Source organism: Cricetulus griseus (assembly GCF_003668045.3).
Source record: "Cricetulus griseus strain 17A/GY chromosome 1 unlocalized genomic scaffold, alternate assembly CriGri-PICRH-1.0 chr1_0, whole genome shotgun sequence".
Classification (NCBI taxonomy): domain Eukaryota; kingdom Metazoa; phylum Chordata; class Mammalia; order Rodentia; family Cricetidae; genus Cricetulus; species Cricetulus griseus.
In genome coordinates, this window is record NW_023276806.1 from 216816632 (window position 1) to 216840987 (window position 24356).

The window sequence follows — 24356 nt, forward strand, 5'->3', positions numbered from 1 at the left end:
GCCTTCACACTTGAGGACGGTAATGTTGATGCCTTTAGCTAAATAATGATTACCTCTGTAATACCATAAAATTTTTCTAAGATGGCTGCCTCCAAAAGACAACATTATACCTTTAGTCTTGGAGTTCAGTCATGGTCAACTGTCTTGCTTGTCCTCACATGGTGAACTTTTAGGAGTAGAATCCAAGACATTATCAGGCACATAGAACGTTTAACAGAGCTTTGCTCAAAATACATTTTTATGAAATATTTGTTGAAATAAATGGAGCAGTATGATATTTCGAAAATGTACTTGGGTGAGAAGCCAGATAATTATTATTTATTAACCAATCTAAGTAAGTTTTAGTTAGGCAATGGTAAAGTGCAAATAGTTATTCATCAGTTCTTTCTGTGACAAATTTTCTTATAACTAAATATGGCCTATATACTTTAAAACTAATTATATTATCTCTTTGCTAGTTTTTTCTTTAGGACTAGAGCATTCATCACAATACCAAAAAGTCTCTGTATAAATTAAATCCCTCTGTTCTCAAGAATCTTATTTTATTCTCTTTGGCTGACAGTATAGCTCAGCAGGTAAAGGCACTTTCTGCCAAGCCTCACAACTATAGCTTGATCCTGGTACCCACGTGGTGAAAGAAGACAACCAACTCACCCAAGCTGTTCTCTGATCTCCACACATGTACCACAGCATGTATGTGCTCCCCCCATACACACACACACACACACAGACACACAGACACACACACAGACACACACACACACAGACACACACACACACAGAAACACACACACACAGACACACACACACACAGACACAGACACACAGACACACACACACACACACACACACACACACACCCCACACGTACACACACACACATAGAGCAGTGGTTCTCAACCTTCCTAATGCTGTGACCCTTTAATATAGTTCCTCATGTTGTGGTGGCTCCACAACCAGAAAATTATTTTGTTATAATTTTATAACTGTAATTTTGCTATGTCATGAATCACAAGGTAAGTATCAGATATGCAGGCTATCTAATATATGACCCCCAAGGGGTTGTGACCCACAGGTTGAGAACCACTGCACTATACAGTATAGGCAACCATGGGGTATAAACATCATCTGATCTGAAAGCACTGTAAGGTTGAAATGAGGTGATATATTCTATGACACATTCTATGACACACATTCTATGACACATTCTATGACAATGTATACACCTCTACACACAGACTTCATAGAGGGGACCATGCATGATTAAACAGTCTCAATGTGAAGAATCAATGATGTTATACTTTTGTAATGTCAGTTGTAAGGTGACTTTTTGGTTTAGTTAATCTTATTAAGAATATGTAGTTTGAGTAGAACCCCTTCAAATATAATGAGAGTCCAATTAAATTGCTAGGAATGATGTTTTTCAATATCATTGTGTGGAAAGACGCAGCTAGCATGTGGTTTGACCCTTTTGTTGTGTTTCCACAGTTCTCTACTGTTCCCTTTCTTCTTCATGGTTTAAATCTTACACTTTATTATGAAGCTACCAAGATATCCAACTTTCTTACAAAGAAAAATTTTATAAAATATAATACAAAAGTTTGAAAAGTAGCAATACATTCATGATTTGAAGAAAATCTTTAAATATTTATCACTTAATTGGCTTTAATTAGCCTATATTTCTGTACAAAATAATAGTTTATTATGACATTTTGATACATGCATATTGTAACCTCAGATGATATTTACCCTTTACTCTCTTTTCCTCTCCTTTCTCTGAGCATAATACCCCATTTACTTTCATAACTTTTAAAATAATCTGTATTATACATATGAGAGAAAATATCTGCTGTCTGTCTTTTTAAGTATGCTAATAGCTAGCTGGAGCTTTAACTTGGTATTGGTAGAACACTTACTAAGGATGTGGGGATTTCCAAATCCTAAATTGACTTTTATCTTTCTTATACAGTTCAGTCTTCTATAGCCATCTTTTATTGTCTGTATATTATACTTTTCTTCATTACTCATTTGGGTTTGAATATTTTTCTGTGTCATTAATTGTTTTGGCATTCATTTATTGCATAAAGACAAGTCAGATTTTAAAATAACATGTTTGTCCCTGCTTATATATGAGACTGCCTTCTATGTCACTTCCTGCCTAGATCACAGACTACTTTTTACTACATTTCCCAGAATCCTCCTCAACTCCTAGTTCCACCTATCTTGCTTTCCTTTTGGCCAACAGTACTTTATTTATCAACTAATAAAATAAGCATATACACAGAAGGGCCTCCCCCATCAACTAAGCATTTATTTAATGGCTGATACATGTCATGCGCAGTGAACAATATCTGTTTTGAATAAACATATACATGTTTGTACACAAACAAAAATATACACATGTGTACAAACAGAAATATACACATGCATACACACATACACATACAAATATATACACATTTGCACACATAAATACATACATGTATACACACAAACATACATATGTACACATGAGTAAATATACACATGTATGCTCATAAACATACACATGTACATGCAGCCAGCCAACCAGCCATTTCTAACTTTTTAAAAGTGCATATGACTTTTTGTGCTAGTATAATAATTACAATTTATTATATGTATATTCTTCAAAACTAAAAATTATTAAATTTTTTGTTGCTAATGAAGAATCCAAAAGTAAGATTTTATTAATGGGCAATTACTAAGATGTTAAAAAGAAAACAACTTTCTTTTTACGGGGAGAAGAGATGTAACTGTGTCTCTAATATAAAGCAGAAGACAGAATTTGATGAAGAGATTTACTTGTTAAAGAAGACCACTTACTTATTCATAAATTGAGGAATCATTGACACAGCATTTATTACACAGGGGGCTGCAACTCTAATAAAGGCGTGGTCTCTACCTTCTAAGAATTGGCACTACAGTAAAGTCATCAAGAATACTGGTCATAAGAAGTCACTGAGGTTTGTCTTTGACTGGAGAAAATTGTAGTTGAGTAGAGTTTGGGTTTAAGCTTATATTCTGAAAGTTTAATGGCAATTTGGAGGCACAGAAGTAAAAAACCCACTATTTGGAAAGAGATGCTGAAGAGTCAGGACCTCGCTGGTGGAAGAGAAGCCTGTTATGAAACCTTCAGTAGGTAGAATCATTAAGTACTTGATGAGGCGGTAAGGTAAATGCATCCAAATCACACTTAGGCTTTTAATTTGGTAGCTGAATCATGGCATTAAAAGAAATTAATCAGTTACATGTTTTTTTTTTTTTTCAGTGCATTCTATGTACCAGATGTGAATCTGAGTACATAAGGTCTATTTTAATTCTAGACAGGTGGCTGGTGGTAAATAAATGATCTGAGGCAGTGATGAATGTAGTGGAGAAGATGAAACAAAGTTCTGTGATGCTGACTGGGGGAGGGGCACTTCAGCAGAGGTAGTCATGACAAATGCCAGCAAAAGAAATGGTGACTTGGATGATAACAAAGAGCCAAGGGAAGCTCTGGTAATGAGGGTGAGGGCCAGGAACACAAAGGAATATTAGAGAAAGGACTCAACATCATCAAATGACAGGAAGGCTGGTGGCATGAAGGGCAGGGGGAGAATGGTGAGTGACTGGCTCTCTACAGCCCACTCTAAGTTTAGTGCTCATTTTCCTTCGTGAGTAGTCAGCTAATTTCAAGTCACTCAATGAATGATGCAACCTGACTTTTATTTCTGTCAGCTATGTGAGGAATGGCCTCTAGGGGAAGACTGGAGGTGGAAACCTGGTAAACATGGTGGCGTTGACTGCTCTAACAGTGTCAAGGCTGGGGGACTGTTGGAATCCAGACACAGAGCCTAAGATGACAGGATTTGAAAAGGATAAAAATGGAACGTGAAGGACAGAGTGGAGTCAAGGATGCCTTGGGGGATTGAGTTCTACAACATGTCATAGGTGATGGTGAGTGATAGGAAGGGATGATGAAAACTTGGATGGCGATGCTTTGGTGTGTGTGTGTGTGTGTGTGTGTGTGTGTGTGTGTGTGTGTGTGTGTGTGTCTGTACATGTGCATACACACAAAAACATAAACAAGTAAAGCCTTCTATGGTTAAGTTAAGGTTGAAATGTTTAGATGTTAAGTAAAATGTAGTCAGCGGGTTAGGTGGTCAAACTCAGTGTCACAGACTAGATAATACATTTCGAGAGTCATGAGCCTCTCCCCAGGTTTAAACAACAAGATTAGATGATACATTCTTGTTTGTTTCTACATGAAGACTTAAGCAGTACAGCAACACTTTCAAGAAGAGAAAGAAATAACTGCATTTTGCTTAAGGTAGATAAATAATTTTGGCTTTTCTATGATAAAGCATAGCCAGTCTCTTGCATTATGATCTAACTGTGTGATTTCCTGTGGAGCATCCCTGTGTCCTTTGTGTTCTCAGATAGTAAACACTGGCTTCTCCTTTGCTCAGAAAGCACTTCTGACATATCTGAGCACATACAACAGCTCTACTGTACTAAGGGGAAGTCTAGAAACAGCATACTCCAAATACCTGGAGACTGTCATCTCAAAAAGCTCCTTTCCTTAGGAAGGAGCCTTGGAATTCATACTGATGAGCAAACTTAAAAACAACAGTGAACTGTCAGACATCCTCGTATATCATGTAAGCATGCTAGGTCTCAGTGTGCCTCGCCGTACCCACATCCCATTCTTGCACTGGAAAACACATGCTACTTGGGAAGTCACTCCCAGAACTGCTCACTGTGTGCTGCCCACCTGCTTCTTGGTGTGAGTTAAGTTACTGTTTAGTGGAATCAGTTTTGCTCTAAAGGATTTGTACTGCATTTCACTTACCTCCAAAGACGGGCTGTCTTCTGCTTCAGAAGTTTTACATTTCATTTCATTTGCTGTGTCTCCTATGCAGCAAAAAAGACAGAGAGAGAACTGTCCTGTTATGACCAATTGTCTTCTGTTTGTTTGCAGTACTTTTTGTTACTGTATGTTCTGTGTTGGGGAAGAGATCACTGTTGTCCTTGTTACAAAGTAAACACATTAGTTAGGTGGGTTTTTTGTTTGTTTGTTTGTTTGTTTGTTTTTTGTTTTCTTTTGGTAGCTTTGGAGCCTATCCTGGCACTTACTCTGGAGACCAGTTGGCCACGAACTCACAGAGATCCGCCTGCCTCTGCCTCCCGAGTGCTGGGATTAAAGGCGTGCGCCACCAAAGCCCGGCCCAAACACATTAGTTTTTAAGAATAATAAAATATATTTTATCTGGGTCTCATGAATCTCCCATAAACACACACTGACATGTATCCTGCTTTACATAAGTTTACACTGAAAAAAAATTCATACTGTGTATGCCAAGTCATATTTTAAGCAAACCAAGAAAGCTATGGCTTGAAGACAGGAAAACTATTTTAAAATACATTTTTTTTTATGACAGGAGTAATTGTTCTCCAGATTTGTCTTTATAAGGTTTAATCTTCATGGTTTTTTTTTTTTTTTTGTCTGTGTGGATTAAAGTAGATATGTATGTTTCTGTGTAACAATAAACCAAGTGGAAGGCAATGTTCCCAGCAGGAAAGAACAATGAACAAACACATAAATAGCTTTCAGTTAGCACTATGATTTCTAAGTCTGATGCCTCACTGGATTCTATTACTAAATTAATTTGGATCAGCTGACTTAAAGGACATAGACTGCATACACAGTTGAGCAAGTATAACAACTTATTAATGGCCTGCTTTAATCTGCTTATTACTTATAGTGATTGGCACATTGTCAGTCCACACCCAATTAGCCTATTTCTCTGAAGCATAATCAGAAGCTAACTTAGTAATTTGTTAATTGTTCTTCCCATAAAATTAGGTCAGTTTAAGAATGTACATAATAGTAAAATTATCACACTTATGGATGGTGGTTTAATAGAAACCAAAGGTAAGGAATTTGTTAATGCTAAAAGCACTGACTAGAAATAAATCATGAAAATCTTTACTGAGGTAAACTTTTCCTACGAAACACAAATGTTTAGTCTATCAGTGATGGCAATTACAGAGAAGGCTCTTGAAAACTACACAGAACTAAATAAACTTTGTTATACTTGAAATCATGAATTGTTTCTGATGACAGTTACCATACCCAAATGCTCCACTATAGACTAATCAATACGCATTTCTGTCTGTTGGTCATGTTTTCAGTTGTATGCAATGTGACTGTTGCTGGGCAGGACTCAGAACAAAAATAAGGTTTTCAATATATATTGGTTCAATGAATGAGTGAATTTCTCTTTGTAATATTTCACCTATAAAACTGTGGCAAAACACTTAAAGGTAGCTAATTTAAAAAAATACCTTTCTTCTAAAATTTGTGCAATTTAAAAGGCAAATTTATGAAACATTACTTTGACATTTTGTTATTTGTAACATAATTGTGAGATCATTTTTAAATTTTAATAGTATTAAAATTTAATAGTTTTAAATAGTATTAAATAGTATTTAAATAGTATTTAAATAGTTAATAGTATTTTTCAAAATTTTTACTGAAAGAAAACCACTACTAATTTGGTTTGTATACAATAGCTGTAAATTTATTAAGTCAACCCACTGTTGTATAATCCAGGATGTCCAAAGCTCCAACTGATTTTCTACCTGGCAGTTTATAGTAGTCACACACTGACACATCAAAAAGAGCCTTGTCCTTAGCAATTCCATCCCCTGTCAGGATCCACCCCAACATGCACATGGAGAAACCAGAGTAGAAGGAGTTCCCTTGGCTTGACTACAGAAAAGCGCATGGCAGCATAAGCAACTCTCAGGATTCATTTATGTACCATGTTAATAATGCACATAAAAATTCAAACAAAATATATAAGGAACCATGATAAACTCCCTGTGAAAGCTGTCTCCCTGTACAAAAGACCATTCATTTAAAATAGGTCCTACCTACTTAACCCATAGCCATATTGACACTGCATTTAGCTGGAATTATCCAGCACAAAATCTTTGCCATTTTCTTGTTTCAAGGTGAGTACACAAAATTTTCTCCACTTTTCCCAACTGCCTGAAAAGCCAGAAAGGTTATCAGCCAGTGTTCTTGAAAGCACACAACACATCTGCCTGGAAGCAATGCAGAAGCACTATTTACTGAAATGCCATGCTGGGTGATGACTCAGACAGGGCAATCGCTGATTACAAGGGAAATTGCCATCTGCAAGATTATTTCTGCAAACAAAGGCAGAAAATGAAGTGGAGCACAACAAAGGAAAAGAACAGGTCACAGTGAAAGAAATACAGCTTTTGAATTTTTCCCAGTGGAATTATTTTATCATGATGAAAAATTCAATTATTTTGTATAATCCACTTAGAAGTCAGATACCATAACAATAAATAAAAACAAATATGAGAAACACAAAGTAAGATGCTTTAGTTTTGAGAAATTACTTACACTCTGCAGGCTACATAGACTCAAAAAACTCATTTTCAAGTCATCCATTTAGAAGGAAGAAGAAAATACTCTAAAGCTTTCATAGAAATTTATCTTTCATAAAATTGATGATGACTGTTGATCTGCCATGGTAAGCTCTCCCCATCTCTCTACATGACAAGCAAGTAAACTTCAGGGGACAGAGGCACTTAGTGACCTGCCCTAGGTCTTCTGGAGAAAGGCAGACACATATGTGACAGAAGAACCCATTTCCAGAGCTGGTACAGGTGTGAAAGCCAACTGGTCTGAAAAGATCTGACGTCAGGATCTGGGGCTGGTGCACTCCTCCAGTCCTATTTTCCTGTCCCTTCTTGCCTCCCTAAGCTCCACACATTATGAGTTTTCTTTCCTTCCAATGGCAATGACAACCACTTCTGACCAGAGTTAGCTTAGCCTCTGTCCTTCCTTCTGCTCTACAAAGGAAACATACAAGTGCCCTTGGTGTTTATCCAGAGTTTTAAAGACCAGATACAGTTTTACTGTTACTAGAAGCAAAATTGCTCATATTCTACAACATGTTAGTTTCTTTGTTTAAAAATGTAGATTTTATTTTCAGCAAATGATAAAGGCTATACATTCCTAACACAGTTCATTCAGGTCTTACAGGACTAATGTGAAATAATTTAGAGGTTGGCCAGTTTTTGTTGTGAAAGACCAGATAGTAAACATATTGGGCTTTGCAGGCCATACGGTCTCAGTCACAATTTCATAACTCTACCATTGTAGCCAAAAGCAGCCATAGACATCATGTGAGCTAATAAATGGCTATGATCCAAGACAATGTTATTTATGAAAACAGCTGGCAGGCTGGAGCATTTACTAATGCCTGTTGTAGAGGGATATGCGCACCATGCATTTTCTGGGATTAAAAAAAATGGGAAAACGTTAGAGCTCTTCAAGGAGATGGGGGGGGGGGCATTGGAGCACTATTACCATCCCAATTCTACTGTGGGAAGCTGGGGGTGGGTGGGTAGAAGAGGAGAAACAGTGGAAGAAAGTGAGTACAGGACCCGAGGGAAGGTAGGAAGTGGAGGCAAGTCCAGGCATGGGAAGGAGGCCAAATGTTCCCTTGGTCCACCCAGAGGAGTCTTGTACAGAGTTTGGTGGTAGACAATTAAGGTAACAGACCCATGGCTCTCACTTCTCAGGCCCCATTATGACTCATCCCTGGCTACTCTTTTCTTGTGGACTGGTGAGTTTGGGAGGACCTAGTTCTATATGGCCGCACCCTTTCTTTAGTTTCTCTAAAGAGCACATGCTGCTCTGCTCAGCCCTCTTCCCAGTGGGGGAAGCCTGCTCCCACTCGGCATATCCTACAACTGGGTGGAAGTCAGTCTAATTACGGGAGGCACATTAAGAAACCCATTTGCTTCTTGATTTAAACCAAGTTTATTTAAACCAAGATTATTCAACACAAGTTTCCAGGCAAAAGAATTTGGTCTCTCATGGTTTTGCATCAAATTGGTCATATTTTCTATGGGAAGGAACATCCTTGAGCTTCTAAGCACCAGGATTGGACTGATACGAGCATAACTGAAATTTGCCTCCATATAAAAAGATAGAAGTAGGAAGCAACTGGAAAAGATCATATTCAGTGAGTTAGCTCAACAGGAAGGAAGACATGCCTAGTATTGGAAACCTAGCCAACTATATAGGGTTGGTGCAGTCATAGATCTTAGAAAATCTACAAACACCTTACCAAACTAGCACAATCGCTAACTACCTTCTAAATATTTGTCTTTATACTCACAGGTAAGTGTAGTTCTTACCCACAATCAAGGAAATTTCTCTTTGCTACATATACGGACAGTCCATAGAAATGCGCTTTTGGAGTTCAGCCCCAACCAATACATCTACAATACAATTCCTGCACGTAAAGCTTGGGGATCATTGCAGAGAGGGGTGGAAAGATTTAAGTGCCAGAGAGACAAGAGGTTTGCTGTGATACTCCCTCTCTTAGACATGTCATTAAGCTATACACATGAATTCTAACCAATGTGGCTACCTAAACAAGGTTGACACCAACATACATGCTAACAAGGAAGGAGGAAATTTCATGGGTCTTCAACCATAGACAAAGAACTACATGCAACTAAGGAAAATTGAGAGTAGGAGAAACAGTCCTCCCCAGGGAAGAGCCTATCAATTATACAGACTGAGCAGGTTGCATTTAGGAACACGAATGAGCATGCGCACACACACAAAACACACTTATACGTACACACTCAGATGCACACACACACACACACACACACACACCAATTAAAAAGAAGCCATGAATTTGAAAGAGGGGGTAGGTGGCAGAATTAGGAGGAGGAAAGGGAAGAGGGAAATGTTTTTATGTATGTATACATTATAATCTCAAAAAATAAGTGATAGGAGTAGAAAAATATTTTTTACTTTTTCTTTATTAGAAAGGATTTATTTCTAGAATTCTATATCAGAGAATATAATCTACAAATTTATTCCAAGGAGTTCACATAGGAGAAATACTTCTATAAATAGAGTATGAGGAAAACCTGTAGCGCATAAGGTCTTAGTTGATCTTTAGTTGATTTTAGTATCTGAGAAACTAAATAGTAAAGAAATGAAATATTTTTTCCACAATGCTTTTTTTTTTTTCTTTTTAAATTCTGGAGCATTTTAGCTACCTAATGCCAGTAACCACCTTACACAAGTTTATTAATACTCTATGGGAAATGCAGATATAACATTTTTTAACAATGCTGGCATAACATTGATTTTAAAATATATTTGTCTGACATTTTAGAGGACTCTTGACATGGCCAAATTTATTCACCTTTGCACATTCATTTTATAAAATGGTAACCCATACTTCATGCCTTTCTGTGATTTTTTTTTTCCACAATGCCCTGTAAATTCATTCGATTGCATCTAGAAGAGACTAAGCAGTATGTGACTACATTCTATTGATAACTTATTCCAGAGTAGCTGATATTCTGCAGAGGAGAAAAAAAGATAGCCAGCTACCTTGAAGACATGAGAGAAGGCCCAGCTAAAACTTAAAAACATCTCGGAATATGTGTGTGTGTGTGTGTGTGTGTGTGTGTGTGTGTGTGTGTGTGTGTGTGCTGGAAGTATGTGAGAAGGAGACTAATAAGAAAAAGTTATGCATGAAAATGCCATAATAAAACTTACTACTTAGCATGCTAACTCACAAAACTAACACTTAAAAAAAAAGATGAAAAATAAAAATATCACTGCCACAAATTCTACCAATTAGACATTCATTAGAGTTAATGAGCTCTGCTTTTAAAATGCAAATACCCTCTGGGAGGGTTTGCCTATTAGTCATTCACCAAGTGAAGTAGTGGAAAGAACAGTGGACCGGCCATGCCATTAGCTCCTTTTTAATCTTCAGTCACACTCATTATACAAGGCAGTCTGGCACTGTGGAAAAAGAATGGCTTTGAAATCTGTCAGAGCTCCACCCAAATCCTTTAATACTTCTAAAACCTTATGGAAGTTACTTGAGCTCTTACAGCCTCAACTCCTTCATCTGAAAAATGGGAATGATGATGCACAAAATGGCAGTTACAAGGATTAAATGAAAGAACATGGCGAACACTAATTGTGGAGACAGAAGAGAAGATGTGGTTTTAAGTGTAGGTGTCACCGCTGTCCTCTCTTTGTCAAGTACCTGCTGTCTTATGTCAGCAGCACTGTCACTGAATTGAATGTCAGTGTTCCATCAAAACCAACATCTAACCCCCATTGTGACCAGAGGAAAAGGAAGACACAAGGCCCCCATTTCATCTTGAGGGTGGGATGCTCCTGATGGGATTATGCTATCACGGGGGCTACAGAGGCCACTGTTCTCCCCTCCACCACATGAGGTGTTCTTATAAGGTCTGCATAGTATAACACAAGCCCTCACCGGACTGCACATCTGTCAATAATTTGACCTCAGACTTTTGAGCCTCTAGACTTTGAGAAATAAGACTTTTTGTTATTTATAGGCTATTTTGTTGCAACAGCTTGAACAGAAAGAGGCAGTGGATGTGACAAGAGGCCCATACATACTCTGGAAGTGACATGGGGCAAGCTTCCTTAGAGTCACTCAGCAGAGGCAGGTGACCTATTAGAACCCACGGCTGCTGCGGATGCCATTTGATCCCACAACACACTACTCATACGTCCTAAACTTTGAGTTAAGTTATCCAATTGGGTTGAATACACATCTACGTCTCCTAAAGTTTAGTTTAGCTCTGCCCACCTTTTCTAATTCTGTCAGGCTACAGTGTGTTTTCTGTCATAATAAGAAAAAAGGAACAGAGGGAAAGGCAACAGTATTAAATGTTCCACACATGGCCTGCCCAGGATTCTGGTCAGATCCTGTTGACAAACATTATAACCTAAAGGAACCAAGAGTAGGAACAGCTAAGCAATAAAGGATGGAGTGAAGTTAGCAAACAAATGTAAGAAAAAGTTCAAGCATATTAAGATTTAAAAACAAATCATTAAATTGGCATGCCAAAATTATTAGCAGAACACATCCGAAATGGATCGAATACAGTTGGTGTAGTGGCATAATTCTGTTAACAAAGTGAACATTCATTCAACAAGCATCTGCTGAACTGGCTGTAGGCAAAAAGGAAAAGGAAGGACTAAGATTGTTAATTCAAGATTCTAAGAATTCTAACACTGTTGAAGGTTTTGGGAAGGATGAACACCTTGTCCTCAGCCCCCACGACCTGAAAGGAAACATCTGAACTGGGGTGGAGAAAGAGGGGAAGAGTGGAAAGCACAAACGGGCCACAGTACATAGAGGAAAGAAAACAGGTAGAATCATAAAACACAGTGCTTGTTTTACTAATCACAAACTTCAACTCACAGCCCTGGCATCAGCATAACTGTACTTTCTCTGCCCTGGGTCAGGAAACATATACCAGAAGGAAAACCTTCAGAGTCAACTGCAAAGACCGCTGCTTACAGGAGATCTGCGAGCGGGAATGCGACCCTCTGGAGTGACTTGTTGCCAGGCACAGCTCTCTTCCTTCTAGTGCTAGTGAAATTCTGGGAAGCCCACCTGAGATATCACATGCTACAGACGGCACGAGGATCACTTCTGGAGGCATTTTAGTGTCATTAATAAAAGAACTTAAGAATGGACTCAGAAGAAAGTTTAAGGACAATTTTATTAGAGCTTAAAAGAAAACTTCCAGGACAGGCAAGCTGTAAATCTCAGCAGCCTGGAGGAGGTCCTTCTAACTAGTGGTGGGGATCAAAAGCCCAGGTAAAGACTACACACCAAGACTTAGACATAAACAAATAAAAAACAGTAAGAAAAGAAACAAAAGAACATAGCATCTTAACAGCATGACATACCATCCCTACCTTTACAGAGTTCACATTCCCTAGACGATTTCACCAAGCATATGAAATACCATACAAAATGCTGGTAGAAATAATACTCATATGCAAAATACTGTGAAAGAGTGGCCAGCTATAACACTCACTTATAAACTTCCTCATTAGGGCTATTTTCCTCTATGTGTCTTTTTAAAAATGATCATAATAGGGCTACTCACAATAACTTTGGAGTGGTGACAGCAACTCCAAAGTCCAGATATTAATCGGGATCACTACACTAAATGGAATTCAAATACTGACTACGAGCTTATTGTATCACAAAAGGTACAAGAGGATTTCCTGAAAGTACACCAACAATGGGCTGGAGAGATGATCAATGGATAGGAGCACACCTGCTGCTCTTACAGAAGATCAGAGTTCAATTCCCATCACCTACACTGGGTGGCTTACAACTGCCTGTAACTCTAGCTCTGGGGAATCAGACACCCTCTTCTGGCTTCCACAGATACCAACACACACACACCACACACACACACACACACACACACACACACACACACACACACACATACACACACACACACACACACACACAGAGAGAGAGAGAGAGAGAGAGAGAGAGAGAGAGAGAGAGAGAGAGAGCAATAAAAATAGGTGGTTGAGAGATGGATCAGTGGCTGACAGCACTTGCTGTTCAACCAAAGGACTTGTGTTCAGGTCCCACATCAGATTCACAAATTGTTTGTGACTCCAATTCCATGGGATCCGTCATCCCCTTCTAGCACTAGGCATGTGCACAGACATACATGTAAGCAAAACATCTGCACACACACACACACACACACACACACATATAATAAAAAAGTTGAAAATATATCATTTTTTTTAAATAGTTGATGATAAATATGCTCACTGCAATTAGGGCAAATGGAAAGCAAAGGCACGTTAGACATAATGACATGGTATGACATGATAACTAAATCAGAGTTCAGCTTAAAATGCAAGGTTTATTAAGTATGCCATATATGTCATTAAATTACATAATTTGAAGTATGAAATTATGCCCTGAGCATTACAACATGCAATATCCTACTGGAGATTCTCACATAAGGAAAAGGATCCGGTTCTCTTATGGACCCAGGGAGGGGTCAGGCTTGGGGCCAGTGCCTACAGTTCCAACAACTGGGAGAGAATTGCTTGATTCCATCTCATGCAACATAGTGAAACAGAAACAGGGTGGGATGCATGGGGAGATGGAGAAGAAAATGAGGAGGGGCAGCAGGCAGATAAAAATAACAAAAATGTAAAACTCTGAGTAACTTAAATCAAGAAATCTAAACTATGAAGTGTTGCAATTTGGAAATACTGGTAAACCACAGTTAGACATTATGCAAAACTCCAGTGTCCATACAGCTCTTCAAAGCAGGTTCTGAGACTTTTGACACAGAGACATTTTCCATCCTCTGAAGCCCTCATGCCACTAGGAGAGAAACGAGGTTGTTGATGACAGAATTCAGGGGCTAAAGGGGAGGGAGTCAGTATTAACAGATACTCAAGGGTCCTTACTGCGGCTGCTTTGTGTTCCTTCAGAAACCAAAAACATTCTGTGAGCTGAGGAGAGGACGGGAGGAGGAGTCACGGGGAAGAAAGCAGTGGGCAGACGATGCTTTGGGAGTCAGCTGCTGGCAGATTCTAGTCTAACAACTTGGAAACTTTGACTTGAGAACTCCTAAGGTGACACCACTAATTCAGAATTATGGAGAGATGTAAAAACAACAGCTAATTAATTATGAATTAATTGATTCCCTGGTGAGAGTGAACAGGTGGGTATGCGAGCTGTCTGAGGATTTGCTTGCTTGCAAAGTGGGAAGTCACAGAGAGAGGAAGGACCAGATTTTTTTTCTAGAAGGTTCCACAAACCAAATTACAATTAACTAGCAGGTATTCATACATCAACCTCAACTGTACTATATCCAGATCCCCCAACAGAACACAATGCCCCCTTACTTATCTCCATAAGTCCTCACTCCTCTCTGGGCACCGCACACTTGTGCAAAAACCAGTTAGTAATAGTCAGGTACAGGTACCACACTTGCTGAACGATGTTCCTGGGAGACTATCGTTCTACGAGGCCAAAGACAAGCATATTTGACTTGCTACCATATTTTCAACGTTGATATCGTGAGTGGTATGGTAGAGACATGCAGGCCTTCAACTACAGGCCCATTTTCTGACCGATGTATGGCAGCAAAGGCTCACAAGGTCAAGGGGAATGTGACATACCAGAAAAGAAGATTCTGATGAAACTATGGTTTACATGAAGGAAGCTGAAATGGGTGTACTGTGTCTGCTAAAAGGAAGTAAGTTTATTAATAGCACTTTGATCTCGATGAAAGGCAGAGGCTGAACAAAAGCCTAAGGAAAAAAAATCAATAAGCACAGCTCTCACCTAAGGTTTGGATGGGATTCTGTGACAAGGGAGGACAGGGAAGACCACAAGACAGGGAAACATCTTCCAGAAGTATGTAAAGGTGGGACATGAAGGACAAGGAGCCAACAGTGACTTTGAAATTGTGTTAGGAAAACCCTGCATATAGTCTATTTATTTGCATAAAGCTCTTCTTCCCTCCCCACCCCCCAGTTCAGTGCCAGAAAGGCAGGATCTTGGGAGAGTAGGAGAAGAAAAGGGGAAGCAGTGGTGCCAAGTACCAAGAGCTCAGTTTGTAAGTAGGATAAAGAAGGACTGACATCAACCATCATCTATCTCAATTACAGAGAAAGTGCTATAGGAACAAGAGGAAGACTTTGAAGGAAATGCAACTGACCCAGATTTTAATAAATGTGAAAAATTTTAATAAATAAGGATAGTATCATTGTAATGAATTAAAACTAGAAATCAACATACCATACTAATGTACATAGATAAAATTATGAGCAAATAAATGATTGGAGGAAGCCTTTCCTTATAATACAAATGAAAAAAAGCTAAAAAATTATAAAATCACGATTTGATAGCGATCACAGTAATAATTAATTCAGCCAAGATGCTGAAAAGAATAGGTAAGATGATGAGGAAGAGAGAATGAGTAACTTTATAGGGGAGAAATCTGGTCCATCTGATTAAGGAAGTGATCAGGTTCAACATCTCCAAAAAAGGTAATGGCTAGGAACTGTGCAGTGACATACTGCAATGTGAACACTTCACTTCCATGATGTTCCTAACCAAAATTTCTCTGTCAGAACCTGAGTCTAATTAAGAATGTCAGGTAATCCCAAATTGAGGTCTATTTGATAAAACAATTCACCTGCAACTTTAAAAAAAATTACATGTTAAAAGTCGATGAAACATTGAGGAACTGTTTGTTCAAGAAGGAGTGAGAGCAAAGAGACCAGATAGCTCCCTCCTGTCTACCATGGTATAGGTAAAACAGAGAACTCCAACAGAGGACTACAGCAGCAAATTCTTCCTCAAAAGCTGTTTGGGGAAGAGTAGAGACAGATGGATCTGGGCATCCAAGAACTTAGAGCAGCTAACAGGATGTGAGCAGCTTTTTCTAAGCTAGGTACACTGCCAGCTCCTTTGGCTTCAGAGAAAATAAAGAATGCCATCCACTCTAGTCTGGGGGCCAGGACAATAGGAATGCTGTGAACAAAATCACCCCCTCCAAAGAACTATCAGTTTCTCGAGAACTGGCAGCACTGGTCCAGGGGTAACGTGGGATCCAAACTTTGGTTCTCCAGGCTTGGGTTTCTGTGTGGTCCTGGGAAGTCCTGCTTTAGTATCACGGGAAAGAAACCCAGGACAGGCACACTGAGACCACATACAACACCGCCAACAAGAAAGCTATGTTCTGCTTCAAGCAAGAGTGTGAGGGCATCACACTTTCTATCAAAGGCCAAAAAAAAGTTATCAGCAAAAACATGTATATATATATATATATATATATATATATATATATATGTATATATACACATACATACATACATATATATATATCTTGCTCTCTATCTCTATCTAAGATAAAAGCCTTTTACTTGAATGACATTATTCAAGAAAACATAATAAAGACATAAATGATAAAACGTAATTGAAATTTTGAGGTAGCTAATTTCCTAATTTTGATTGTTTATGCACATGAATTTTAGAATGTAAATTGTTCTCTCTCTCTCTCTCTCTCTCTCTCTCTCTCTCTCTCTCTCTCTCTCTCTCTGTAGTGTTAGAAAAAACTAAAGTAGTTGAAATAATAATAGGTTCCCACAAGATTCTGGAAAGAAAAGAATCCTTGGTTTTTTGTTTAGTTTTGCTTTGCTTTTTGCTTTTTTGAATCTTTGACATTATTCTAAAACAAAAATAAATAAATGAGAATCCTGAAGGTAGACTATAGACACGAATGGGTATAGAACTAGGATCTATTGATAGACGGACACATTTCATCAAGGCTGCTTTAACCCACTAACCCCAACCCAGGTTTTGGCCTTCACTTTCAGCTTTCCAACTGAAGTGACCCAACTCAACTCTGGCCATCATCATCACAGCTTGGCCACACTCTCTCAGCCTCCCCCATCCAGTCACATCATCTTTCCTTCTCTCTATTCTCGTGCCCTCTAGAGCACAGATCTGGTCCCTCTATCTACCTGCATCTCCCAGCTACCTTACAGCCCCACCCTGCTTAGATAGAGGGCACATTCCTTTACAAAGCTTACAAGACTAGGATGATGAGGCTGGTCCTCGATCTCCCTTTTCACCCCGAGTTCCATATCTCTCACCTCTTTCATCTCACCGACTTCAATTCTATATTCCAGCCAGAAAACACCTTTCAGGTCCTTACACATGTTAAGGACCTGTTAAATGTGTCATTTTCCGCCATGAGAGCTCTTCCTTGTTCTATCTTATTTCTTCCACTAAACATAAAAATCAAGGAATATTTTAAAATGTATATGTGTGCACAGATGTCTATGTATATGTGCCTGTATGTGTGTACATGTGTATACACATACTTGAGGTGTGTTTATGCTTGTGTGTTCTATATTTTGAAAGACAGTGTAGAGGTATAGCACTGTGAAATTATTGTATTTAAATTGTATTGTCAGTAGGGATCGTGATTTTTTTTTCCAACAAGCAAAATCTGTATTTTAATAATCTTCTTGGTAAACAGAGCACTCAGGGCAAGACACAGCTATCTATAATTGATCTGACCTAGTTTCATTTTACAAATGAGACAAGATGGGTACAACCAGCCTGTCTTTGTAAGGATTAAATGAGACCCTATAAAGTCTCTTCCTAAAAACCAGCAAACTATCATCTAAAGGGGGGCAGCTAATCTCTGGATCAGCCTTTGTAGTGAGCCTGTGGGTCTATACCAGAGATTATCCACGAGACAGTCAGCTATTGTTGTTGCTTCAGGCACAGAAGGTCAATAATGTGGATTAGCTAGGATTAAAGTATTATTTTCTGATTAAACTTGTGGTTCAAGTTTCTAGGTGCTTAAAACAACCAGGCTTTAAAGAAAGAACATAAAATTTAAAATGATTACAAAGGAAATAATGAAACAATAAATTTTAAAGTTTTACATACTAAGGGCAAACATTAATATAAGGTCTATAAAGGTATATTTAACTGATGAAAAATTTGCTTTTATTATATTTGCAATAGAAGATATACAAACATATATGATACAGACATATTTTGAGACAGTAAAAAGACAAAATATGACATGAACATTTGCATCTTACACACATACATAGGAATAAATGAAGAAAGGAATCATTAGGAAAATAGGGAAAATAATATCTGAAAACAAAAATAAAAAGAATTTCATTTGTTTTAACTGGGAATCAAATAATTTCTTTTCATACTATAGCCTTCCCAGAAACAAAATAGAGAACAGAGAAATGTGATACTTATAACTTAAGAGACTAGGAAAAAAAGAGTAATATAAATGGCAAATATGTCTTAAAAATAACTACTTTGCCTAATGTGGTGACAAATTACATTCATATTTAAAACTTATTAATTTTGTATTTAACTGGGGAGTTTGATTCATCCTTCAAAATACAGGGTTAGAGGAAATAGCTTGGCTCTGTCCAAGGTGAATACTTCAAGGTAAAAAAAATTGAAAATTTCAAATGATAAGAATTCTACATTTCTATTTTAAAAATATTTTTCTTGATTATTACTTTTTAATTACTTTATTACAGATGTCAATTTTCTCTCTTTCTGAACTTAGAAAAAGAGAAAGGTCTCAAACCCAAAAGCATTATAGAAGAAAAATAACTGCTAACATTAATAAGAGTTCACTATATGGGTTAATACAAAATTAATATATAAAACTTTGTTTTCCTATAGCTAGTTATAAATGTAATGGAAAGAAACTGTAATTTCCCAAATCCAGAAGTAGAAAATCCGATAAATAAAACAAAATAAAAATTCGGCTCCTCATGTGGATTTGGAGTGGCCTTATATGCATGGCCACATACTTAGTCATACTCGAGAAAATTATATAACAATGAGAATACTACAGGGCTGGAGAGATGGCTCAGCAGTTAAGGGCACTGGCTACTCTTCCAGAGGTCCTGAGTTCAATTCCCAGCACCCACATGGTAGCTCACAATCATCTGATATGAGATCTGGCTCCCTCTTCTGGGAGGAGCTGGGTAAGGGCAACTGTGATCAGAATATTGTGTACACATTTTTTTTTTTTTTTTAAAGAAATAAAGTTTTCCTGTGCTTCTTTGCAATCTAGTCCTCTCTGCCCTAGGAAGCCACTTTGCTTTCCATTGGAGGCTGTGTTTTCAAATAAATTGAATGCTCTTTTCACTTTTGTTGGATAAAAATCCCAGATAGAATGATAGGTTGTTACATGTTTACCTTTTAAGTGAACTGCCAAAATCCCAACATTGCTGCCCCTCTACCTTCCTTCAGTAATACACACAACACATCAGCTACAGTCAACCTCTGGAACCTAGCCATTCTAGTGGATGCAGTAGTGTCTCATATGGCACTAATTAGCATTTTCTGAGTAAGTGGTGATGTTGAGCATGTTCTCTGAGTTTTACTTAAAATTCACTGGTTTTCTTTAATCACATTCTAATCAAGTCATTCAAATCTTTTGCTATTCTTTTAAAATGGAGGAGCTGCTTCCTTATTAAAATTTGAAAGTCCTTTTTATTTTGAATACAACCTCTTTTATCAGATATATTTTCTCCCGATCTGAGAAATTACATTTTTAAGAATATCTTTTGAAGAATAGATTATTAATTTTGACCAGGTTCAATTTAGCCATTTTCTATTATAGCTCTTTCTTTAATTCATTTTAATCTAAGAATACACTGCAAAGCCTCACTTTCTCTTTTGTGCTTACATTAGCAGCTCCATGGACTGGGACTTCACATGTAAGACTACCTGTTTTGAGTCCAGTGTGTGTGAGAGCTATGGACTGACTCCTAGGGAGGATCTGCCATGAGGACCCGTCCCCGTCCCGCCCCCCCCCCATGTCCCCTGAGACAGTTTAACTGACACACAGAAGCCAAGGAGGGACAAACCTTCAAGTATAGGAAGTTTAGGAGGTCAACCTATTTATGGAGACTAACATACAAAAGGTTAGAAAATTAAGTCAGTAGTGGCCTCTGCAACATGAACTTTAATATAATGGGGAAGATGGAAAGCAGACTGTAGTGCATGGAAATTAAGCATGGACAGTGATGAACAAGTTCAAATGATTTGGCAGAAAACTTAAGAGTAAAAATGAAGCAACCCGTGACCCTGAAAAGGGGTCCCATTATCCCTGCTCTGGAGGAGCAGTTGGGCAACACTTGAAATGCTGGTGAAGCGAAAAGCAGACAGGCAGAATGAGATCAGATCATGAACAGACTTCACCTTCCACAAAGGAGAACTAGAAAGGAAGAGGAAGTTAGATAAGAGACATTTGAGTCCTGTCAGGGAAGTTCTCTCTAGCCTTGCTCAACTTTTCTGGAAACACTAAGGAGGAGCTTGTCTACTGAGACTAAGAAAGCAGAGAGTGAAGCTGGACCTTGAAGAGGGGGAGAGGGTTTGGATTAGCACTGTGAGAAAGCGGTGGGCTGAAATCAAATAGCTATAAATTATGGCATTATTTATCCAGGAGCCTTGTAGCACTTGCAAAGGATCTGTTTGGAAAGTTTAGAATTTGCTGTGTTCTCTTTCTTTGGCTGCCAACAGTTGTTTGCTTCCACTTTTGAAAGATACAAATGGATGAAGTGGTTTCTTATGTATATAGTACTAAAAGTTTTTACTCACTCTCTTTTCCAGGGTTGTTTTCAGACTAACAGCCTGTTTGGTGTGTAGAACAGGTGTCACTCTCTACATGAAGAAATGGAGACCTAGGGAATGGCTCCAGTCAGCTAGCTGGGACTTGAATCCAGATCTTCTCATCTTTAGAATTTCCAGTTAATTCTCTTACTGTATCATGTTGATTTTGCCTTTCAACACTTCTTACAGTTCTTAGCTTGGTGTCTGGCTGAGACAATCCCTTCAGAGCTTAGTGTCCACCACACGTCCTGCTCCGGTGCCTATGCTCTACAGGGGCAGTGTTGTCTACAGGGCAGTCCCAGGCTGCCCACATCTGAAACTGCTAGGCTCCTCAGAAAGGGAAGAGTGTGATGCTCCTCAGAAAGGGCTTACAGAAAAAGAACTGATTCTCACATTGCCATCATGGTTTGCCATTCAGGAGAACTCAGACATGAGTCTTGGGTGTTTTTCAAGGCTTGTGGTAAAAGAGTGAAGAAACCTGAAGAGCAGCAGTTCGAGGCTGAAAGGGAAATGGCTGCTGCCTTCTTCCCTAAAACATTTGGTTTCTAGCAGAGTCCGGCTAGATGGCTTCTTCCAGGGAAAAGCCCCAGGAGCAGCAACAGCCCAAGCATCTCACATCCTCTTGAATCTAGTGTTCCTAATCCCCCCCAACGAAAATGCAGTCTGAGGGTGTCTGCATAAAGATCATCAGTCTATGATAAAATCTTCTAACAAATCTACAGCTGGCACCTCTATTTTGTCAAGGTTGAAACTTTGTATTTAGTGTTGGGCAACCAGGATAAAAACTCACAATGGGTAAGTGTCTACCACCAATCTTGCTCATTTGTGCGCACAACACTTTTCTAATTCAGCTCCCTCTGACCTTGCAGCAGTTATTTCTCTACTGTAGACTGTGATGCAAATGAAGGCATTTCTATTCTTATTTCTGTCTGCTGCATAAAGTAAGTGTATGCCTTTCAAAGTCAGCTGACAGCCTGATGTTGTGGGGTCTCCACAGCCAGGCTGCTCTTCCCGAGCTTATTCCTTTATTCCAATTCATCAAGAATAAACACCATTTTTACTTTGCAGTCTCTAATCTCAAAAGAGAAGAAAAACCCAGAATCCTCTACCACCTGTTTATAAAGTGGGTCTAAAAAGCAGACTCAAGGTTGCTCTATAGAAGATTGCCGACTTTTTAAGTGCATTAAAGTTAGCAGAAACGTAACGGCAAAATTCCTATTATAAACAGCATTTTGAAGGTACATCTTTCAGAAATTAAATCATCTTGAAACTGGTACTTGTTACAAAAGCAAACACTGTAGTAGAGCACCACAGGCTTCTTAGAGCCAAATAATGTTGCAAAACAGCAAAAACTGTACGGAAATTATAGAGATATTTCCACTTTTACACATGAAAGGGAAAAAAAGCGAATAAATTTAAGATGAAATTCCTTCTATTTTTAAGGGTCTTTTCTGTTATATTTAATCCACTTTCACACAGTTTTTCTTAATTACACTACAGCTGTCTGGTAAGGCACAACTGACCACTTCCATCATGAAAACAAACTGTACCCCGCCATCTAAAGTTCTCGATTAAAAAGCAAATGTTTTTGTGAGCCCAGAAAAAAACGGGTGCAGCTGCTCCATTTCACGAGGCGGGCACCTCCACTCCATTCAGCTGTGAAGAATGGCAATGACTGTAAATTGTTCTTCCTGATCGGTTCCACAATAAAAACAAACCACACTACTTTCAATTTTTCAAAGCCAATTTTTTTTAAGCCTCTAGCATGCTGGAAACAAGAGTTGTGTTCTTCTGATTCATGGCCTTTGATTTCGACATAAATGTCCCGGTATGCATGTAAAAACAGGTCCCTGCAGGGTACTCCCAGACTGTATACATTAACTTACCAGATGTACCAGGAGATAGGAACTCCATCAGCCTACCTTTTCTAGCCAGATAGTATTTAACAGCTTAAACTGCCTGTGACGAAAGGATGACTGCAAGGAACATACTGTATGCAGAGAGACATTGGGTAGTTCATGAGAAAACTTCAGCCTGCTTACAAAGGGTACAGCAAATGGTTGTGAACTTGTGTTTAACGGTCTCCTTAAGAACCAGAATACAAAAATGAGGTTGAGGCATATATCTGCATTTTGCAACTGAACTGCCTGAAATCTGATAGGTAAAATGGTTGATAAATTTCTTTATTTCAAAGCTTCTGAACATTCCCAGCTTATTTACTACAATTAAAAAAATCACTTTGACTTAACTTGGGAGCCTCTAAAGTATATTTTAACCAAACACACCCAGTAATTTATATGTTTTAGAGTCTCTGCCCCTTTATATTTCTATAAATCATATATAATTTATTTATAAGCATGAGGTACTATATTAATACTTGTACTTAAACAAAAATCACCATCTAAGGGTAAAATAACTTATGTAAGTTTTAGGATCTCTTTGTACATGTCATTGAATACATATCCTAGGGTAGCACTCCCCTCGGAGCATGGCGATCCTAAGTGGACCTAAGTGACCAAGGCTAGTGTCAGCTACACCCTCCACGGCATTGGATGAACTCTGATTGCTAGACATTTCTACCCTCAAGTGTATTTGTGTCTCTGCCTGCTGTCTATCAGTGTGTGTGTGTGTGTGTGTGTGTGTGTGTGTGTGTGTGTGTGAGAGAGAGAGAGAGAGAGAGAGAGAGAGAGAGAGAGAGAGAGAGAGAGAGAGAGAGAGAGAAGCAGCCTAAGGATATAACCTACTTCACCGGAAGAGTGTTGCAGTGAAACTTGAATGCGATCAAACACGACAATCTAAGAGGTCAGATGCAGGCCTTTCCACTTCAGTGGGAGAACCTCGGCATCCAATGATCCCTTCCTCACACAAGACAACAGTCACCTAAATCAATAAACAGGTTTCCTGTGAAAATAACATCCTATGTCTGCTAGAGTGATTGCAGGCCTCACCCTACTGTCACCTAGCCTTCCATATGTTACCTACTAACAAATGACCTTTCCAGACTGTCTCATTTACAAACTGCTTCTTTCCTGAAATGGTGGCTGCATGTGATTCAGGCAAAGGTGGTTCTCATCAACTCTGGGTCATCCATGAGGGCTGTTGTAACTGGGGCTTGTGGATAAGGCAATGCAACAGATATTTAAGGAAAAGAAACAGTGGGGCCACATTTTGCTAGAACTTGGCTATACAATTTCTTTGTCTTCAAAGGGTTCTAAGGAAAACTTTAAAAAACTGCCAAAGACACACACACACACA

At 38.6% G+C, this 24356-nt stretch overlaps 1 protein-coding gene across 1 annotated transcript in view; it reads right to left on the reverse strand.

The window, feature by feature from the left end:
* Window positions 1-24356, reverse strand: part of Umad1 (UBAP1-MVB12-associated (UMA) domain containing 1) — a 156980-nt gene that overhangs the window by 40213 nt on the left and 92411 nt on the right. Inside the window, exon 3 of the mRNA XM_027389904.2 lies at window positions 4853-4914. Coding sequence (XP_027245705.1) covers window positions 4853-4914 — 62 coding nt within the window. The remainder of the gene's footprint in view (window positions 1-4852; window positions 4915-24356) is intronic.